Genomic DNA, 18,191 nt, shown 5'->3' with positions numbered 1-18,191 from the left:
GTATGTCTTCTCTTTTCGCCCCCCCCCCCACAGTATCTCTATTTAATCTTCTCAGTGAGCCTGCACAGGAGCTGGGGTGATAACAGCGCAGACTCAGCAGCACGCCTGGTTTCAAGCCTCCATTCAGTATCTTTTCCTATTAAGTGCCATTTCTTTTTCTTTGCGACTGCATTGATTCCCCTTCAAAAAGCTTTCCACATAATCATACGTAATGACTTCTGCTCACATCATGTTGGCCAGACCTCTAACTGCAAGGGAGGCTGGGAAATATCATTTTCTAAAGTAGGCACATTTTAGTCCCCAAGAAACTAAGTAAGATGATGAGATTGGATACTGGTTAGGCAACCAGTAGCCTCATCTTCAACCATCTTACTTTAACCTCTAACTTCATTTTCACAGGACTATCAAGAGGGCAAAAAATGGCAGAGCTAAGGAGGCAAGAACTATTAACAGAGATAAGCTCTGAAAATGTGACTGACTGTATTCAATGATGTTTTGTTTCTTTTTATTTAACTTGTCCACCCCTGTAGAAAAAAAATGAATTTATGAGTTTTATATAGCTGCTTAAATTATAGGACCAATATTTTCTGTGTATCGGTGGACCTGGAAAATAATGATGGGGCAAAAAAAAATCCGTATCTCAGTTGCTCCCTGATAGTTTAACTGTGGACAAGGTACCAAATATCTCCATCATCTGCTTTCTCATCTATCAAATGGGCACAATAACAATCCTTACCCACGATATTGTTTTTGAGGAAATGACAATGTTTTTAAGCCCTCAGAGCAGTGTCTGGCCCATGCTCAATGCTATGTAAGTAGCATTTAATGAGTGGGTATTATTTTCCCAACTTCACGAATGAAGAATTGAGGCTCATAGAGATTGGCCCACCAGCATTCAGGGAATGGGACAGCCTACATTTGTTAACCATTTTCTAAAATTCCAGCTTAATTTAAATAAAGTGCACAAATATTAAGAGCATTCCTTGAGAACGTTTAACATCCATATAGAACAGTGATCAATATAAGGGCATTCCTTTATTTTGGGCTCAGTAGGCTCCCTGGAGTCTCCTCTCAGTCAACACCTTCCTCCAACTTAAACAATGTTCTGATTTTCCACGGAAGATATTTTGCCCGTTTTGAACTTCATCCAAATGGAGTCATACAGAATGTTACTTTTATTAGCCACATTTGGATAACTCGAAGCCTGGGTGGTCCCTCACTAGAACCCGCAATCCAAACTATTACCCTACACTGTCTTTTAAAGTAACAACTACTTACCCTGCTCTTATTTTGCCCTCCCTCCTCTTCCTCCTCCTTTCTCCTCTTTCAGCTCCGCCCCCTGAAACGCAGCTGTCAATCAAGCCATCAACAAATTCTAATTGGCCACTTCTGCAAGAGAAGGCCTCCACCCCTTACCCCCACCAGAGCAGCCACCTCCGCCAGGAAGCATATGACAGGGCACAAGTGTCAAGAGGTAGGCCAATGGGAGGACAGCATATTCCGAACCCTCCACCAGTCCACCAATGGGAGAATGATGTTCCTGCCCTCTCCAACTGCCTCCTCTGAGCTGTGTAGTCCTCGTGCCTTTGCAGTTTGACACTTCCCTTCTCTCCTGACTAGGTCCCCTCAAAGACGCATAAGGGGTGCAGGATGGCAGGCTCCCCACATGCCTCTTGGGACTTCCCCTCTCCTCCCTTCCCTGGAGTGGACAGGAGAGGAGTCTTTTCCATACAAAAATAACATCTATGTAAAAAATGTTTTCAGGGTTCATTTTTTTTAATGAGATAATGTTTTGTCATTTTTTTCTTCTTAAAGAAATATTACTTTTAAATTTCAAATCTTTACAATTTGAACATTCCTCATCGTACTTTTCGAGTTCTGGGTATCAGTCTCCTTCTCTAGCCTCCACCTTGCCCCTCAGAGGTGAGGACCTAAGGGAAGGGAGAGGTGCTGCAAAGAGCTTGGGGTGGGGAGCAGAGGATGGAATGACCTGGGTAGAGTTAAGGGAAGACTAGGCACATCATCACGGTTGAAGGAGAAAGAGAAAGAATTTTTTATAAAGATTTTATTTATTTTTAGAAAGAGGTGAAGGGAGGGAGAACGAGAGGGAGAGAAACATCAATGTGTGGTTGCCTCTTGCACACCCCCAGCTGGGGACCTGGCCTGCAGTGCAGGCACATGCCCTGACTGGAAATCAAATTGGCAACCCTTTGGTTCAGAGGCTGGCTCTCAATCCACTGAGCCATACCAGCCCGGGGGGGGGGGGGGAGGAGAAAGAGAAGGAATTTTAAGGTGTGAGATGGACTAGGAGGTGTAGACCTGCTTCAGGGGTTACAGAAAAGAAAATTATTGTAATTGGGTTGATTAAAAAAAGAGAGAAAGGATGTCCAGTTGCCTTCGAGGAGGGATATTTAAAGTACAACAAGGATCCCAGAGAGATTGGGGAAGACCTATGGCTTTTAATGGTTACAGATGGATGGATCACATGGGCCATGGAGCTATTGGTATGAAGGGGGTACCTGAGTCTGGGGACGCTCTGCTAAGGTGTTCTCATGGCCATCTTTTCTCACTTCCTCTACCCCAGACAGGCATGACCCTGCTCTTTGTAGTGGGCTGCATCTTTTTCCCGTTGATCTTTGCTCTCCTCTGCTGGGGCCTACAGAACCACTCCAACCTGAAGATGAAGAGACCAGAGGCTGTTCTGGTGGCATCCAAGTAAGAGGACAGGGTGAGGGCATCCTTCCTGGAGCCAGGGCTGGTGGAGCTGGTCCCCTACTTTCAGGAAGAGTTAGTGGTGAGAGCAGCAGTGTGTGTGTGTGTGTGTGTGTGTGTGTGCGCTCGTGAGTGTGTGGCAGATGGTGGGAGATTCAATAGTCAAAAGACACTGGCTGCGGAATATTTTGCAAGTCATATAGCATCTCTGAATTTTGGAGCCCTCATCTGTAAATTAATTTTAATAAGAATGCCCCCTTCCATTCTTTATGGAGATGTGTGAAGGTTGGGTGAATTTGTGTTTATGAAGTAGGGGTTGTGACTTCCTGCAAGTAACACAAGGGACTTTGTAGGAACTTTGTTGGGACTTTGTGAGTTGGAGGACTCGCGCTCATCCCGTGAAATGTGGGCAGAAGCTGTTCAGATCCAGTGAAATATTTTGGAATCAGAACGTGGGTCCAATGTTGTCTGATCTAATTCTTTCTTCTTAAAAAAAAAGATTTTATACATTTATTTTTAGAGAGAAGAGAAGATGGAGGAAAAGGGAGGGAGAGAAACATTGATGTGTGAGAGAAACATCCATCAGATGCCTCTCACACACCTCCAACTGGGACCTGGCCCACAACCCAGACAAGTGCCCTGACTGGGAATTGAACCAGTGAACTTTTGATTCACAGGCTGGCACTTAATCCACTGAACCACACCAGCCTGGGCCTGATTCTTTCTTGAAAGAAGTCGAACTTTTAGGTGAAATCTCTTACTTTTCAAACACTGACAAATAACTTAGAATCTAAGAAATTACTATATTGCATCACCATTCTGGCCAAACAAAACATGTTTGTAGGCTGGATTGGGCCCTTGTGCTGAAAATTTATGACCTATTTTACAAAGCTTAATATACATGTGAGCTATTATCGAACAGCTGATAGTGGGAGAGGGAGAGGGTGGCAGGGTGGAGTTTACCTGAGTGGCTGAGTGAGTTCCTGGAAGACAAAAGTTGTCTCTGCCTACTTCGACCCACATCACCCAAAGTGAAGCCACAGCTCCTTGACCAGGTCTTTGGTCCTCAATGGAGCAGTCACAGATGCCTGCCCTGCCCAGCCACCCTTTACTCTGTACCTTTCTGTAGTTTTGCTTTTCATTATCTTTGGAGGTATGAAACATGGGTTTTAAATCCAGCTTCCCCAATTCTCAGAACTGTTGTATCTTGGGCAAGATTTTTGTCTTTTTAAAAAATCTTTAAGTCTCAGTTTCTTATGTGTAAAACAAGGATACTACCATCTGGGAAGATGAAATAAGAATAAACATAAATCACCTTGTCCTGTGCTGAGCACAGAGTGAACAGTTGAAGAAGTTGGGTCCCCTTAAGTGAAGCCCTGAAGGCAGGAAGCTAGGTCTCTCTATAATTCTCTCTATAATTGTCCCTAACTCCTGCCCAAGGCCTTTTAGGGTCTGTTCCCATAGATCGCCACTAGAGGGCAGTGTGCAATTGCGAATCTCAGCTCTTTGACCGGGGAGGAGATGGAGTGGGCTTTGGACAGGCCAAGGCCAATTGTGGATGGAGTCGCTTATTGAGGCATATCTTAGGGCAGGACTGGAAACCAAAGGTTTGGGTAGCAGGTCCCACCTCACGCAGAAGTCCACAGGACTGTTGGGCTCAGGATGTGAAGGCTGCACGAAAGGGTGAGAAGCAGCCCCGGGGCAGAGGCCAGTCTGGTTGTCGCTGGGTTCCTGACCTGCATCGTGACCCCAGCCAAGTCACTAGGCCTTGGTTTCCTTATGGTTGAATGAGGGGCTTGAACTAGCCAATCCCAGGTCCTCTCCCACTCATAAACTTGGCTGTTCTGTGAAGTCAAAGAGGAAGAGGCATAATAAACCTGGAGAGAAGGAGAGTGACCAATGCGTGGGTGAGGTCAGGAGACACCAGGAAGCTGAAGCACAGGGGCGGGAGCACCTAGGCTTTGAGGCGCTGAGAGACGGCATCCCCCCCCCCCCTTTCGAACCCTGCAGCCATTCTGACACCTAGTATGGAAGGTTTCCTGCCTCTTATTAACCGTGTGTCATTGGAGAGGATCACTGAAAGCCCGGGGACAATTTCTTGACCTGTGAAAAAGAGGACAAGTGCCCTTACCTCAGTGATGTTACAATAGTTAGACAAAAATCACAGGACAGTTTGAAGCAGAGTCAAGACACGAGGCACATATGTGCGTCAAGGGTTTCCCTCCCTCCCACTGGGCTGCAGGCCGTGGGGTCCCTGAGTCTGAAGGACACTGTGTTGAAGGGTTTTCATTCCTATCCACTCCTTAAACTCACCCTTCAGAGACCGAAAGATGCACCACTTTCTCCTGTTCCTTCCCCCCGGGAATCCAGTACCCTCTGATGTGCCCCTAAGCTACAGTGAGACCCCGCGACAAGCCACTAAGAGACAAGTGTTGGGGAGCATTGACAGAGGGGGAAATGGCAGGCATTTGCAAAATGCTGGTGGGAAACAGGATCAGGCCATCTAGGGGCTCAGAGTCCCCTCTCACTGGCTAAGGAGTCTCGGGCCACCTTCCCCCACAAGAGGAGAGCCTCCCCTCCCTCTGCCCTCTTCCCCAGCAGCCCCCTGTGCAGCAGCTGCTGTCTCTTTAAGGGCCTCCCCCCCTCTTTCTCTGCTCCCCTCATCTCTGTCGCAGCCGCTGCTGTGGCTCAGAGCTGCATGGGGAGCCGCCACTGCAGGTCCGGTTTCTTGGTGTCTGGTCGGTGCCATCATTTCCCCACCCCTCCCCCGCCCTACCCAAGCTGGTGACTTATCCTCCCCCTCTCCCTCCGCACCGAGGGGGCAGGGAGCTGGGCATGAACTCTCTATAATGCCCCATGCAGCGTCAGTGCCGGGCAGCGGAGACTGTGGCAGCAGCGACAGGCGGGAGACCAGTGCTGACCGCTGACCAGTTTCTCGGCCGCTCCTCTGTCTCTCTTCCCTCCTTGCCTTTCAGGGCTGGCACCACAGTCCCACCCCCCCACCCCACCCCGCCTCCTCCGGCCCTCCCGCCTCTCCACGTCTCCACGTAAGCCCCCCCCCCACCTGCCTTGTCTCTCCCTCCCCTCCCCCATCCGCATCTTCTTCCTCCTCCAGTACCCTCTCCTTCTCTGTCCTCTTACCATGTCCTCCCCTCCTCATCTCTCTCCCTCCCTCTGGCTGGCTCTCTCCTGCTCCCTTGCTCAGATCCGCCCTGTCCCTGGCCTCTCCCCTTTCTTCATCTAATCTAACTCCCTTTCCCCCTTCCTCTGCTCTCACTCCCCTGACCCACCCCTTGCTGGCCTGTCCGCTTTGTGCCCCTTTCTCTTTTTCTCTGTCCTGCTCTGGCTTTGCATTTTTTCTCCACCTCTGACTCCCTTCAGCTCAGCCTCCCTGCCCAGGTCTGAGCCAACATGCTGACCCCAATGGTGGCTGGGGGGGTGGTGTTCCCCGGACTCTTCCTCCTCTCCAAGAACACTCTCCAGCGGTTGCCCCAGCTGCGCTGGGAGGAGGCCGACGCGGTCATTGTTTCAGCCAGGTAAACTACATCCCTCCCTTCTGCCCTTCTCCCCGTCGCTGGCTTTGTGGGGATGAATAGGACCGGTCCTTCCTTGGACCCTTGACCTGGTGGGACCTGGGGCTCCTGAAGTGGTCAGTGGCCTTTACCTCCAAGCTCCCTTCCCTCTCCACTGCCTTACTCTCTGTCCCAAGAGACCGCATCCAAACCCAGCCATCTGGTCTACTCGCATTCAGACTGCTTTTTGCCTTCCTCATTCACCCTCCCACCCTCCAAAACAAGATCAGCATGTGACTAAAACATTCCTACAAGATATTAAAGAACAAGGCAAGGGGCAGAGAGCTGTGTATTGTTTAGTGCATGTGTTTTGGGGGGCGAGGGACGGAGGAGTGAAAGGCAGAACTCCTCACTACCCTGAAATGAGGACCAGAGTTGGGGAGGGGAGCGTGGTGGCAGTTAAGGAGACAGTGTGAAAGTGGCCAGGGGAAACTTGGGGTCACGGAGGAGCTAGCTGATGACCGATATGATGACTGGGCAGCTGAGCGGTGCAAGGATGGGCCCAGGGCTTCCCCTTGCCACCCTGTGTGTCCCCACCCTGTCCCCCTCAGGAAGGGGCTTGTTATCAGCCACACATTTCCAGCATCGCCTCACTGCAGGGTGATCTCCCTAGTGTCCTCCTGGGAGGAAGACACCTCACTGTCCACAACTGAGGGAAGGGAGCTAGCTGGCAGCGAGGAGTGGGGTGGCAGCTAGGTTAGTCCAGGAGCAAAGGTGGATGGTGAGTGGCCTGAGAGGTGACCAAGTCCAAAGCGTGGTCACTGAACAGTAAGGAGGAGAAACCAAGGGGTGTGTCTGCTCTCTCTACCACTGCTCCCTCTTCCTCCCTAGGCTAGTGTCCTCTGTCCAAGCTGTCATGGCCTCCACAGCTGGCTACATCGTCTCCACCTCCTGCAAGCACATCATTGATGATCAGTAAGTTCCACGAGACCTTTTGCTTAAGTTGCAGCAGCTTGTGTGTGTGAGCCCCGAGATTTTCTAGGGGACTCCTTCAGTGGTCCCCAAGCCTTTCACTTGGACCTGAGCACGTTAACTGCAATAGCTGCAACTCCACACCCAGAGACAAATGGATCCGTGTCCTGCCCTTAAAGGTCAGAACCAGCAGGAGAAGGAGTAGGGATCAAACAGGATTCTCAAAGCAGTTCCTGGGCTCCCCGGCCTCTTGCATCCCAAGTTCCGAATGCCATTTCCTCCTCTACACCCTTTACGCCCTTCAAACCCCATTTCCAACCAGTAGCCAACTGGGTTGCCTTCTTCCTCATGCTGGGCTCACCCCTCCCCAAATCCAGCGCCAGTCCCATGAACAAGGGAGAGAAAGATGACACAAACAAGGCCACTAGTGGTGAGTGTGTGTGTGCGCGTGTAGAGGTCAAAATTTGGCACTGGCAGCTGCTGCAGTGCCTGGTGCTTGCCAAAAAAGCCAGAAGAAGGAAGGAGAGGGGCCCTGTCCGTGGTGCTGACAGGCCATCTCTAGGTGACCCACAGGCTGCACTAGACTTGCCCCTGAGGACGCTGATGACTCCTCATGTCTCTCTTCTGGCCCCACGCCCCTTCCGTCATGGCTGTTCAGCCCCAGGGACAGTGTCTGGATGAGCCTGACCTAGAGGCGCCCCTCTTTCCCTGAAGAGGAGGCGTTCCCTCATCTGTGGACTGAGGCACAGCCCTGCTTGTAAAGGCAGCTGCAAGGAGTTGAGTTGTGTCTTTTTAAGGCCTAGAGCAGTTCTGGCTCACAGAAAGTGGACACTCCTGCCCGCGACTCGGCTTCCTCTTGCCCTCTCCCCCTTTTCTCCATCTCTGGGTCCAAAATGAGCCTGGACCCCCACACATTTCCTCCCTCTCGCTGCCTTACAGAGGTCACCTTCCAACTCTTACTTCTCCCTCCGCAACCCAGCTCTGTTCTTCTCCCTCCCCCTTTTAATCTTCAGGTGGGTGAGGAGGATCAGGGTTAATCTAGGGGCCACAGCTGTTCTTGTTTCTGAGCACCTAATTGCTCAGAGAGTGAGTTTAGGATTAAATCTTCACATTGCTGCCCAGGGGCCAGTGCGTGGCCCTGGTCCCCCTGTGGCCAGTGGCTCCACCTTCCACAATGTCTGCTACAGCTGGTCTCCTGGCCATTCCCTGCTCCTGCTTCTCTCCAGCTGTTGGACCCCTTCCTACTTTCCTGCCCTCTGTCTCCAAGCTGCTCCTTCTCTCTGTCCCTCATGGTCGGTGACACTCTCCAACATGGGTCTCAGCCTCTCTTTTCCGGAAACCACCCCTCTCGGTGTGGGCTCCCTGTTTCCTTCCAGGCTCGCCTCCCTGCAGGGCTTTCGTTCTGCTCCCAGAACAACACCCCCATCTGTGCCTGTCCGCTTCCTGGTCGCACTCACTTCTCCTTCAGCAGCTCCTCACATTTGAGCTCAGCTCTTTTTCTGTGTAGCATCCTGGCTGACTTCGCTTTTGTCCTTCCTCCAGCTGAGCCGGCTCCCCTGGTCCTGCCTCTTTGACTCCCCCCCCCCCCCCCCCCGCCCCAGACCTGTCCCAGCACTATAGGATTTAAGAGAAAGTGCTCAATGTACTGACTCAAGCAGAAAAATGCAATGTTGCATATTTGTGCACTTTTCATTTTTGTTTACTCTCAAAGTACATAGAACTTTCTCTACTCTTGGCTCCTTTTGCTCAGCGTTTTCCCCATAGTGCTTGGCTGCACCTGAAAAAAGAAGAGATTGGACCACAGTCAGGAAGAACGAGAAGCACAGATAACAGCAACTCCCCAACGGGGCCTGACTCTGACACTGGCCTCGAATCTTCCAGGGGACACTGGGGCTGAGAGTGAGGGCTATGGAGCTAGATTTTTCTCATGTTCTTTGGCCAGGGTACGTAGCCTTTCAGTTTCTTCACCTGTAAAATGGAGGTGATAACCGTACCTACTTTTTAAAGGATCTTTGTGGGGGAGTAAATAAGTTTACCCATGTAAAAGATGTAGACCACTAGACTAGTGCCTACATGTGATAACTAGTCGACGTTAGCCAGTGTGGTCCCTTTCCATCACTCTGAGCCCTTCTGCTATTCGTCCTGACCTCAGCTGTCTCTCATGTCTTGCCTGGGTTTGTTTTCTCACTCTATCTCTGCCCTTTGGTCTGTGCTGGCTTTTTATCTGTTTTCCCTTTTTCTCCCACCATACTTGAGGGAGAGAGAGAGAGAGACAGAGACAGAGACAGAGAGAGACAGAGAGGAGGAGGAGGAGGAGAAGGAGAAGAAAATGAATGAATATGAAAAATGGGTGGGTTTTGAAGTTAGACAATCTGATTTGAATCCCATCACTACTACTTGCCAGCTGTGTGACTGCGTGATTTTGAGCAAGTCTCTCACCCGCTAACCTGGGGTTTCATCGTGGAATTTGAGAGTCCACCTCCAGCTTAGGGTTGCTGTGAACGGCACTTGCGATCTGACTCACATGATGCACCAGCATCAGCCCCAGCACCTGGGAGCCGCTCTGCCACCTTCTTTCTTTCTGATCACCTCTTTCTCTCCCTGCCCCTTTTTGCCCAACAGACACTGGCTTTCCTCTGCCTACACACAGTTTGCAGTGCCCTACTTCATCTATGACATCTATGCCATGTTTCTCTGTCACTGGCACAAGCACCAGGTCAAAGGGCATGGAGGGGACGAAGGAGGGGCCAGGGCCCCAGACAGCACCTGGGCTGTGGCGCGCGGCTACCTGCACAAGGAGTTCCTCATGGTGCTCCACCACGCAGTCATGGTGCTGGTGTGCTTCCCGCTGTCAGTGGTGAGTTGGGGTGCTGGCAGCCGGGGCCCCCGTGTCCTGCTCACGCCGGTGCTCTAAGGAGTTAAGGAGCTACGGGTCTAGGTTCCAGCGCAGCGCAGGCCTCGGGCGGAGGGTCCCCACGGAGGGTTTACTGAGCACCGGACAGCAAGAGGGTCTGGGGTCAGCCGGTCCTGCCTGGGCCGTACCGACTGTGGAGATTTGCGGCTGCCGTTGCCTCAGTTTCCTCGTATGTAACATGCTGTGTACGATCTTACCTACAAGGTTGTTAGATACAGGGAGGTCATATTCAGACTGAGGTCAGGGTTAGGCATCTCCAAAGATGATGAGCAGGAGAGTGGGGAGCAGGGGAGCAGGTGCTGCCCTGGAATCCAGGGCGAGGCCAGGCTGCTTCCTTCCTCCCCTCTCAGGTGTGGCGGCAGGGCAAGGGAGATTTCTTTCTGGGCTGCCTGCTGATGGCAGAGGTCAGCACACCCTTCGTCTGCCTCGGCAAGATCCTTATCCAGGTGAGAGGGTACCTGAGGGCATATGAGCCTGACGGGAGGGCACGGGAAGAGCAGGCATTTTCAGGAACTTTTAGGGAGTTCCCACCATACTTGAATGGTGAGGTTTTTTAAAGGACAGGCGAAGGGTCAGGTCTGGGAACGACTATAGGACGGGGCAGAGGGGAGGTGGGCTCCGGGACCTTTAGTCCAGCGCTGTCAGATGTAGGGAAGGCATGGGAGTGGAAGGCGGAGAAGTAGAAGGCGGGGGAGGCGGGGCCCAGAGCTGGTCGGGGGCGTGGTCAGCGCCGGAGGCACGCCCCCCTCCCCGCCGCAGCCCCTCACTGGTCCCTGCTTTCTGCCGCGTCCCCACCGCAGTACAAGCAGCAGCACACACTGCTGCACAAAGTGAACGGGGCCCTGATGCTGCTCAGCTTCCTCTGCTGCCGGGTGCTGCTCTTCCCCTACCTGTACTGGGCCTACGGGCGGCACGCCGGCCTGCCGCTGCTCGCAGTGCCCCTCGCGATCCCGGCCCACGTCAACCTGGGCGCTGCGCTGCTGCTCGCCCCCCAGCTCTACTGGTTCTTCCTCATCTGCCGCGGGGCCTGCCGCCTCTTTCGGCCCCGGAGCTCCTCGCCGCCCTCCCCCAGTCAGACCTGGGACTGAGGGTGGGGCCAGGGGATCCTCCCCACCCCTATCCCGGCGGGGACAGGGCTCTGGGACTGCTGTATGGGGGCGGGGAGCCAGGGGCCTGACAATCCCTTGACTGGCGAATGGACTCCGAAGAAGTGGGCGCTGATTCCCTCAAGAGGCTAAGGCTAAGGGGCAGGGACCGGGTGGAGTGGAAGGCAGGGAGAGAAGGCCTGCGCTCCCCAGGGTGTCTGAGCTGAGGTCAGTGCACCCTTTACTGCACACCCCCTTCTCTGATCCAACCCTGGGGCCTTGGAGTGTGAAGGGCCAAGGAAGGGGCACCACTGCTCCTTCACTTAAGGCTCAAGGACTGTGGAGAGACTGATGGAGACCCAAGGGAACTGGGAGTCAAAGAATGTGAGGGAGGCTCGGTGGCCAAGGCGATCCCATACCCCCTGCTGCAAACTCCTCTTAGCTGTCTGACGTCTGGGAGGGAAGGGACACCCTGACCAACCCCCATGGCCTTGCTCAGGGCTGGTTGCCCCCACAGCCCCTCTGCAGGGGAGGCCAGCCTGAGGAACCTTATTTATTTTATTTATTCGCCCAAATTCAAACTAGTCTGTTGGGGTGGGGGGAGGGAGATGGCTGCTATCCCCAGCCTTCCCAGTGCTGAGCAATCCCCAGGGCAGGTGAGGGGCACTCAGCTCCTTCCCCCTTAGGCTGCATATCTTGCCCTCAGGCCGTGGCATGTCCCTGGTGCTACAGACCTCTTAAGGCTTCCTCCGGTCTGGGGTCAGGGGACCCTGGGAGGTGCTTACAGACCGCTAATAAAGTCGATCTGCGTGAACGCCACCATGGCCCTCTTAGCTCAGTTCTTTGGGGCTGGGGTGCGGGGAGGGGCTGAAGATAGAAATCAAGAGTGACCATGGGACAGGACAGGACTCCCTGGCTGGTCACTGAGCAGTCAGGGAAGAAAAAAAGCAAAGACTTTTATTCATCAGCAAAGGAGGAGGGTGAGTCTGGGAACTCAGGGTGGCATCCAGGGTCCTTGTCTGGTTCTTTAGGCCCCTTTCTGGAAGCTCCTATAGGACACAGAGGTCAGAGGTGGGAGGCCGCCTCTGGGTCCTTTGGCCTCCCCCAAGGCAGGCTGAGGTGGGCGGGGCTGGGGCCTAGAGTGGGGAGGGGCAGGCCTTACAGGTGTGTGCAGAACTGGAAAAGGAGGAAGAAGAAGGCCACTACCAGAGAGCCCGTCAGGATATGATGGAAGAACCTGGAGTTGGAACCTGCTGGACAAGAAAGGGGGAAATGGAGACTCCTCCGGGCACCGGCGAGGAGGAGACCTCTTCGCAAGCTGCTTCATACCTGAGTTAACATAGATGACAGGTTTCTCTCCAATAAACTGGGCCAGGGCCAGGAGCCTGGCTTGATCTGAGTCTGGATAATCAAAGAAGTCAGGTCTATCTATGAAGAGCGGAGACTCTGCTCCCAGGGTCAGTGTCTTGGCATGCTCCGGGCTGGGTGCTGGGGACCCAGAGCAAAGTCTATGACAAGAGCCAAGCAGACCTGGGCCCCCCACCCCAAAAGGCAGAGGCAGACCCAGGGGCCTGCCAGGTCACTCAGCCTCATTGCGGCTATGGAGGGCCTTGATTTTGTTTCGGGCGCTTCTCAAAGATCGGTTGAGCTCCCCACAAGAAGGCCCGCGCCAGACCAGGTGGATGGGAGAGATGGACGTGTGGAGAGCGGAGAGGGAGGCTGACGTGTGGCATCCTGGCCCCGAAGGGGGCGCTGACCCTTCCTCCCACCAGGCTTTCCTTCTTCCTCCTGCTCTCAGACCACTTCCCACCTGCGTCCATGGCCCGCAGACAAAACAGCCACACCCACACCCTCGCCCACTGCCACAGGTTCATGACCCCTCCACTCATGACAGGGGTGGTGGCTCTGTGATGTCACAACCTGGAGCCATTGTGACCACACACTCCGGGGTGAGGGGAGAAAGTGCTGGAGCTTGGACACTCCCAGCAACCACCCAGCATCGGTAGGGAAGAGGTTGGGACCCACAGACCCTCCCTTCCTTTGGAGTGAACAGTGTGGCAGCACCGGAATTTAGAAACGGGGGGGGGGGGGATTTGGTGGGGCTAAGGAAAGCTGCACTTGTACAGAAGGCACAGATTTATTTTTCATAGAAGTTGGGGGTGGGGGACAAGGCTAAACACCTTCAGTTACCCCTTCGACCAACCACAGGAGCATTTATTGAGCACCTAGTACTAGGCCAAGTACTTTGCATAGATCATCTCCCCTAACCATCACAACCCTTTGAAGTGGGTACTACTACTGCCCTCACCACACGGAAGAAGGAACCAAGACACAGATGGGCAAAGTAATGTGGGTGCAGTGCACACTTCCCAGGGAGTTTATTTTCCTCCATGAGGCTACTCTGGCCTTGGGACCCCAAATTCAGGGGCACAGGCATCTCCTCCATCCCCAAGCCCCCTCTCTGGTGCTCAGCCAAGGATGAGCCTGAGGTTAGAAACCAGGAGAAATAACAGGTTTTTCCCACTAGATGGCAGCAGTGTCCACGCCCGCCTGCTTACCTCATTCCCTCTTCACCCAGGAAGACACAGCTCTCCAACTCCGGGCCCTTCACCACCCTCTTCTCACAGGCTGCACCAGGTGCTCCAGGAGAAGGTGTTGCCAGGGGAATGGCAGGCACCGGGGTCGTCAGAGGAAGCCCCCTGGTCCGTCTCTCAAGGCAGCTCTCTCAGTCATGCACAGAGCTTTTGCAGGCTCCCCTCTCTGGGCGGTCTCCCCCAAGGGCCATCCTAATTCCCCTTTCCGGTACCCAGTTGTCTCTTATTTGTTACTTCCCAACAGCCACTTTCACTCATGCAGGCTGTGTACGCTGCAAAGAGTTAGTTCCCCTCTGATTGGCCGGTAGGAATGTCTGTCACAGGTGTGTCCCGCCTATTCAAGCCCAAGGACACTTCAGGGGCTCCTTGGTTTTCATACACAGATGCCTGTTCAGGTGTGAGGTCCTCTGCCCTGTGGATGGAGGCCCCCTCCTCCACTGGAGCCCCACCCCTCCTCTTTCCTGCCCACCCATTCTCATAGCAACACTGGGAGGCACTTGCTTTGTTCTGCTTCCTTAACAAGAAAAAAGCCCAGGGAGAAAAGGGGGAGAGAAGAAGGAAAGTAACACCTTGGGGGCCTCTTCTCCCTGCACTTATCTCTTCTAAGAAAGAGGAAGCGAGTTACCCAGAGTCAGAGGCATGTAAGGGGCAGCAGGGACTCAAAATGGTCCCAGGCTCTGGGCCAGGGCCCTGGCCCCATGTGCAGCTGCTCCTGAGGGTTAGCTGGGAGAAGAGGGGTTCAGAGCCTTTGGCCTTCGGAGAAGATTTTCACAGTTTCCTCAATTGCTTCAAAAGAATACAGCTGCCCTCTCTACCTGAAAAGGCCCTTTTGACTCAAGCAGTGAATTATCCAGTCGTTTACTTATCCAACTATTAAATAAATGTATTGTGCTCCTACTATGTTCTCGGCTCCACATGGGACCTGGACAGAAATCTCCAGGGCCTGCTCTCTGCTCTGGGTGTGCACAGGGGAGAAAACTTGTGGGTACACATCGTTAGGGTACAGACAGCCAGCCCCCAAGGGGCTGACTACACCCGCTGCCTCTGCGTCTTCATGTTGAATGCATTTTTCAACTCCTTCAGACCTGGCTTTGTCCCCACCACTCCATTGAAGCCATTTCGCCAGGTCCACCGATGACCCAACAGCTTGCCAAACCTAGTGGTTACTTCTCTGTTCATTCTGTCTGTCTCTCGGCACCCTGAACCTGCCTCCAGGCTCGGGCGAGTACTCGCTGGTTTTCGGGGACTCCTGTTCCCGAACCAGCTCAGCCTTGGACCTTCTCTTTTCTATCTATACTCTCTCCCTAGGTGATTTCATCCAATCTCATGGCTTTAAATACCATCTATATGCCGATGACTCACAAATGTATATTTCCAGCCCAGCCCTCTCCTCTGAGCTCCAGGCTCCAACTTCCTGCTTCCTGCCTCTGCGTGTCCACACACATCTCAGACTTAATAGACCCCGAATGGAGCTCTTGATTCTTCTACCCCAGTCCTTCCCATCACAGCAAATGATCTCATGCTTCCTCTAGATACTCTGCTCAACGCAGAAGCTCAGGAACCAGGAGATCCCTCCTGTCTCTCTTCTGACAAACCCATTATCCAGACACGCCGGCTTCGTTTCCAACATAAATCTCAAAATCCGTTCACTCCCCCCCTCCAATGCTGTCTCCCCTTGTCTGAGCCCCTCCCACGTCTCACCCAGCTTATTGTAACAGCCTATGGACTGGTTGATCTCTCCTTGTTCACTCTTCCCCCAGTGAGAACAAACCAGAAAACGCACATCAGCTACTTAAAATCCTCCAGTGGCTTCCTGTGACTGCTGGTGAATTCTGAAATTTGTACCCTGGCCTGTAAGACTCGCCCAGCTCTGTCCACACACTCTCCTGGGCTCTTCCCAGGCTCCCCCTTCCCTGGCACACACCTCTGCCTAAGACACTCTTGCTCCACAGCTTGACTTAGCTATATCCTCCTCATTTTTCAGGTATCAGCTGAGAAAACGCTTCCCCTGGAAAGTGCACCTGAGACCCCACACCTTGTGACCATCGCTCATCACCACACCAATCTCACTTCACAGGACTGGCCTGTGTGTTGTCTCTCTCCCTACAAGGCTGTGAAGCCAGAGACCATTGACCTCGGTCATAGTCTTACCACCACAATATATAGTGAGTATCTGATAAATATTTATTGACTTAATGCATAGATGAAAAGCCTTTCCACCTCTCGACAAATCAGGGCTCAGCGGCGTCTATTTTCCCCGGCCACACGGCTCTTTGGAGGGTGCCGCTGGGCCTGAGCTCAGCCCCTTAAAGAGGCTGCAGTGGAGGATGCAGGACTCTAAGGCCCTTGCCCAGCCCACCCTTTCCCCTCACTGCAGGCCCAGGTCTGCTTCTGGCTGAACCCACCAGCTTAGGTCCTGGATGGCATCTCCTTTAGCCCTGTCTCCTTTCTTTTTCTCGGAGCGCTCTAAAGCATGGTTATCAAACTCACTTTTACCAGGGGCCACATCAGCCTCGCGGTTGCCTTCAAAGGGCCACATATAGAGCTCCTTGCCCCTAGTTAAGGAGTAGTTATATTTACACAGTCCTAAAATTATATTCGGCTGTTTGAAGCTAACCACGAGGTTGATGTAGCCCTGATAAAAAAAAAATGAGTTTGACGCCACTGCTCTAAAGGAAACCTAATGGTTTTTCTTACTTAAAAAATATGCTCTTTTAATGTTTTTGAATAGGTAACACATGCACATGGCACAAAATTCAAAAAGCGTGAAATCATATACGTTGAAAAAGGACTCTCTCTATGCCTGCCTTACCCTGCCTCGCAGCCGTGTCCTCAGAGGTCATCGTAGCTACCACGTTCTTGTGCAGCCTTCCAGAAATAATTTATGCACAAATAAACCTCATATATACACTCTTTTTCCCCTAACCCGGATGGAAGCATTCCATATGTGCTACTCTGTACCTTACTTTTTTCAGTTAACATGAGATTGTGAAGATGATTCGGAACAAGTACATAAAGCGCCTCTTTCTTCGCCATGGCTGCGTACTATTTCAACCCATGAAATTATGTCATTACTGATTTAACCGAACACTTGTGGACATCTAGGTTGTTTCCAATCTTTTGCCATTGCAAAAGACCTTGAATTTCTATTATTTTGCTCACGGGCCAGCATATCTATTGGATAAAATCCTAGAAGTGGCGTTTCTCAGTCAAACAGTCTACACATTTGTCATCTTAGTATCCGCTGTCGGCCTGGCCTTCGCTCGGGTACTGCCCACCTACCCACAGTCTCACCCACATCGTCAGCTACCAGATGCTTTGAATTTTATCATTGATAGATGACAAAGGTAATCTCAGTGCAGTTTGACTTTGCATTTCTTTCTTTTTAAAAATGTACATTTAAAAAACACATCACAATATATCGTAAGTATTTTCAAGCATACAGTTCACATTGCTGTGCAACCGGATTTCTCGTTTACATCACAACGTTTCGCGATGCCACCTTAGTGCCGGGAGCAGCGTGAGGCAGCCTCTGCTCCCTGGTAGGGGAGGGGGACAGAAAAGTAAGCAGGCATGACAAACCAGTGTCACCAGAGCTGAGTCTGAGATAGCACTGGAAGCTGGGGGCAGAAGGGGAATGTTCCAGTTAAGGCTCCCAGGATTAGCTGAGTTGGGGTGACCCCTGAAGCAAGAGGAAGTTCCTCCAGGCAGAGAGCAGCTTGTGTGAGCAAAGGACTAGTGGCCTGGGAGATCCAGGCGTGATTAGGGACTGCAAGTGACATTTCTGAGAGCCAGTATGAGGAGCAGGGTGACCAGCTCAGACAACTCAGGGTCTTGGACTGAGGGGCCTTGGAGACCACTGTGAGGACTTTTGGGGATGGTAAGTTTGGGGCAAAGGAGAGCAAAGATCATAGGCTGGGGTTAGACCGGCAGATGTCGGGGTCCAGGTGAGAAAAGGTAGACTGCTGAGGAAAGATTGCCTTGCTCTGGGCCATTCAGTGGGAGGCTGGCGCTCCTCTGCACCTGAGGGACAGAACTGGAGGCGGTAGGGGCTGGGGTGAGAGAAGGCAGATTTCCAAAGGGGAAGCCTTCCCAGAGAGAGAAAGGGACGCACGCCCTTGGGGGAGAACTGGGTCACAAAGAGAGACACCTAAACAACCAAAGGGAGGAGGCGTGGGACAGCCACAGCCTCGCACCTCTTTCTCCTCCCTCAGACTGGGAGATTTCCCTGCTGGGCTTGGGGACCCTAAGATCCCAGGCCAGCGAAAGCAGGCGTATCAGAACTCCTTGCCCTGCGGGATACTGGGTCCCAGCCTAACTCCAAGCCCCGCCCCTCAGGCCCCGCCTCTAAAGATAAGGGGAGTGGAGGGTCAGAAGCCCTCCTCCCTCAGCCGCAACTCTC

General features: G+C 52.7%; 2 protein-coding genes across 3 annotated transcripts; one reads left to right on the top strand and one right to left on the bottom strand.

Moving 5' to 3' along the window:
- The first annotated feature begins 5,807 nt into the window (after positions 1–5,807).
- Positions 5,808–12,014, top strand: TLCD3B (TLC domain containing 3B). 2 transcript variants are annotated; one of them, XM_037134067.2, is made up of 5 exons: positions 5,808–6,248; positions 7,116–7,199; positions 9,819–10,053; positions 10,461–10,556; positions 10,911–12,014. In XM_037134067.2, the coding sequence occupies exons 1-5, from the start codon at positions 6,124–6,126 to the stop codon at positions 11,196–11,198; spliced, it is 828 nt and encodes a 275-aa protein (XP_036989962.2). In that variant the 5' UTR covers positions 5,808–6,123; the 3' UTR covers positions 11,199–12,014. The 2 variants fall into 2 exon arrangements, with proteins under 2 accessions (XP_036989962.2, XP_036989963.2); XM_037134068.2 differs by lacking the exon at positions 10,461–10,556.
- A 208-nt stretch (positions 12,015–12,222) lies between these two features.
- CUNH16orf92 (chromosome unknown C16orf92 homolog) lies at positions 12,223–13,015 on the bottom strand. Its single transcript, XM_053671728.1, has 4 exons — positions 13,006–13,015; positions 12,525–12,683; positions 12,358–12,445; positions 12,223–12,244 (listed from the first exon to the last, which is right to left on the bottom strand). The coding sequence occupies exons 1-4, from the start codon at positions 13,013–13,015 to the stop codon at positions 12,223–12,225; spliced, it is 279 nt and encodes a 92-aa protein (XP_053527703.1).
- Between the last annotated feature and the right edge of the window lie 5,176 nt (positions 13,016–18,191).

Source organism: Artibeus jamaicensis, unplaced genomic scaffold (assembly GCF_021234435.1).
Source record: "Artibeus jamaicensis isolate MK-2021 breed Jamaican fruit bat unplaced genomic scaffold, CSHL_Jam_final contig_700, whole genome shotgun sequence".
Taxonomy (NCBI): Eukaryota; Metazoa; Chordata; class Mammalia; order Chiroptera; family Phyllostomidae; genus Artibeus; species Artibeus jamaicensis.
This window is presented reverse-complemented; position numbering and strand designations above follow the sequence as displayed.

Coding starts and splice junctions, on each gene's coding strand:
- TLCD3B (XM_037134067.2), top strand. CDS start 6,124: ATGCTGACCCCAATGGTGGCTGGGGGGGTGGTGTTCCCCGGACTCTTC. Junction 6,249..7,115: donor GCGGTCATTGTTTCAGCCAG/GTAAACTACATC, acceptor CTTCCTCCCTAG/GCTAGTGTCCTCTGTCCAAG. Junction 10,557..10,910: donor TCGGCAAGATCCTTATCCAG/GTGAGAGGGTAC, acceptor TCCCCACCGCAG/TACAAGCAGCAGCACACACT.
- CUNH16orf92 (XM_053671728.1), bottom strand. Junction 12,446..12,524: donor TGTCATCTATGTTAACTCAG/GTATGAAGCAGC, acceptor CTTGTCCAGCAG/GTTCCAACTCCAGGTTCTTC. Junction 12,245..12,357: donor TTCCAGTTCTGCACACACCT/GTAAGGCCTGCC, acceptor TGTGTCCTATAG/GAGCTTCCAGAAAGGGGCCT.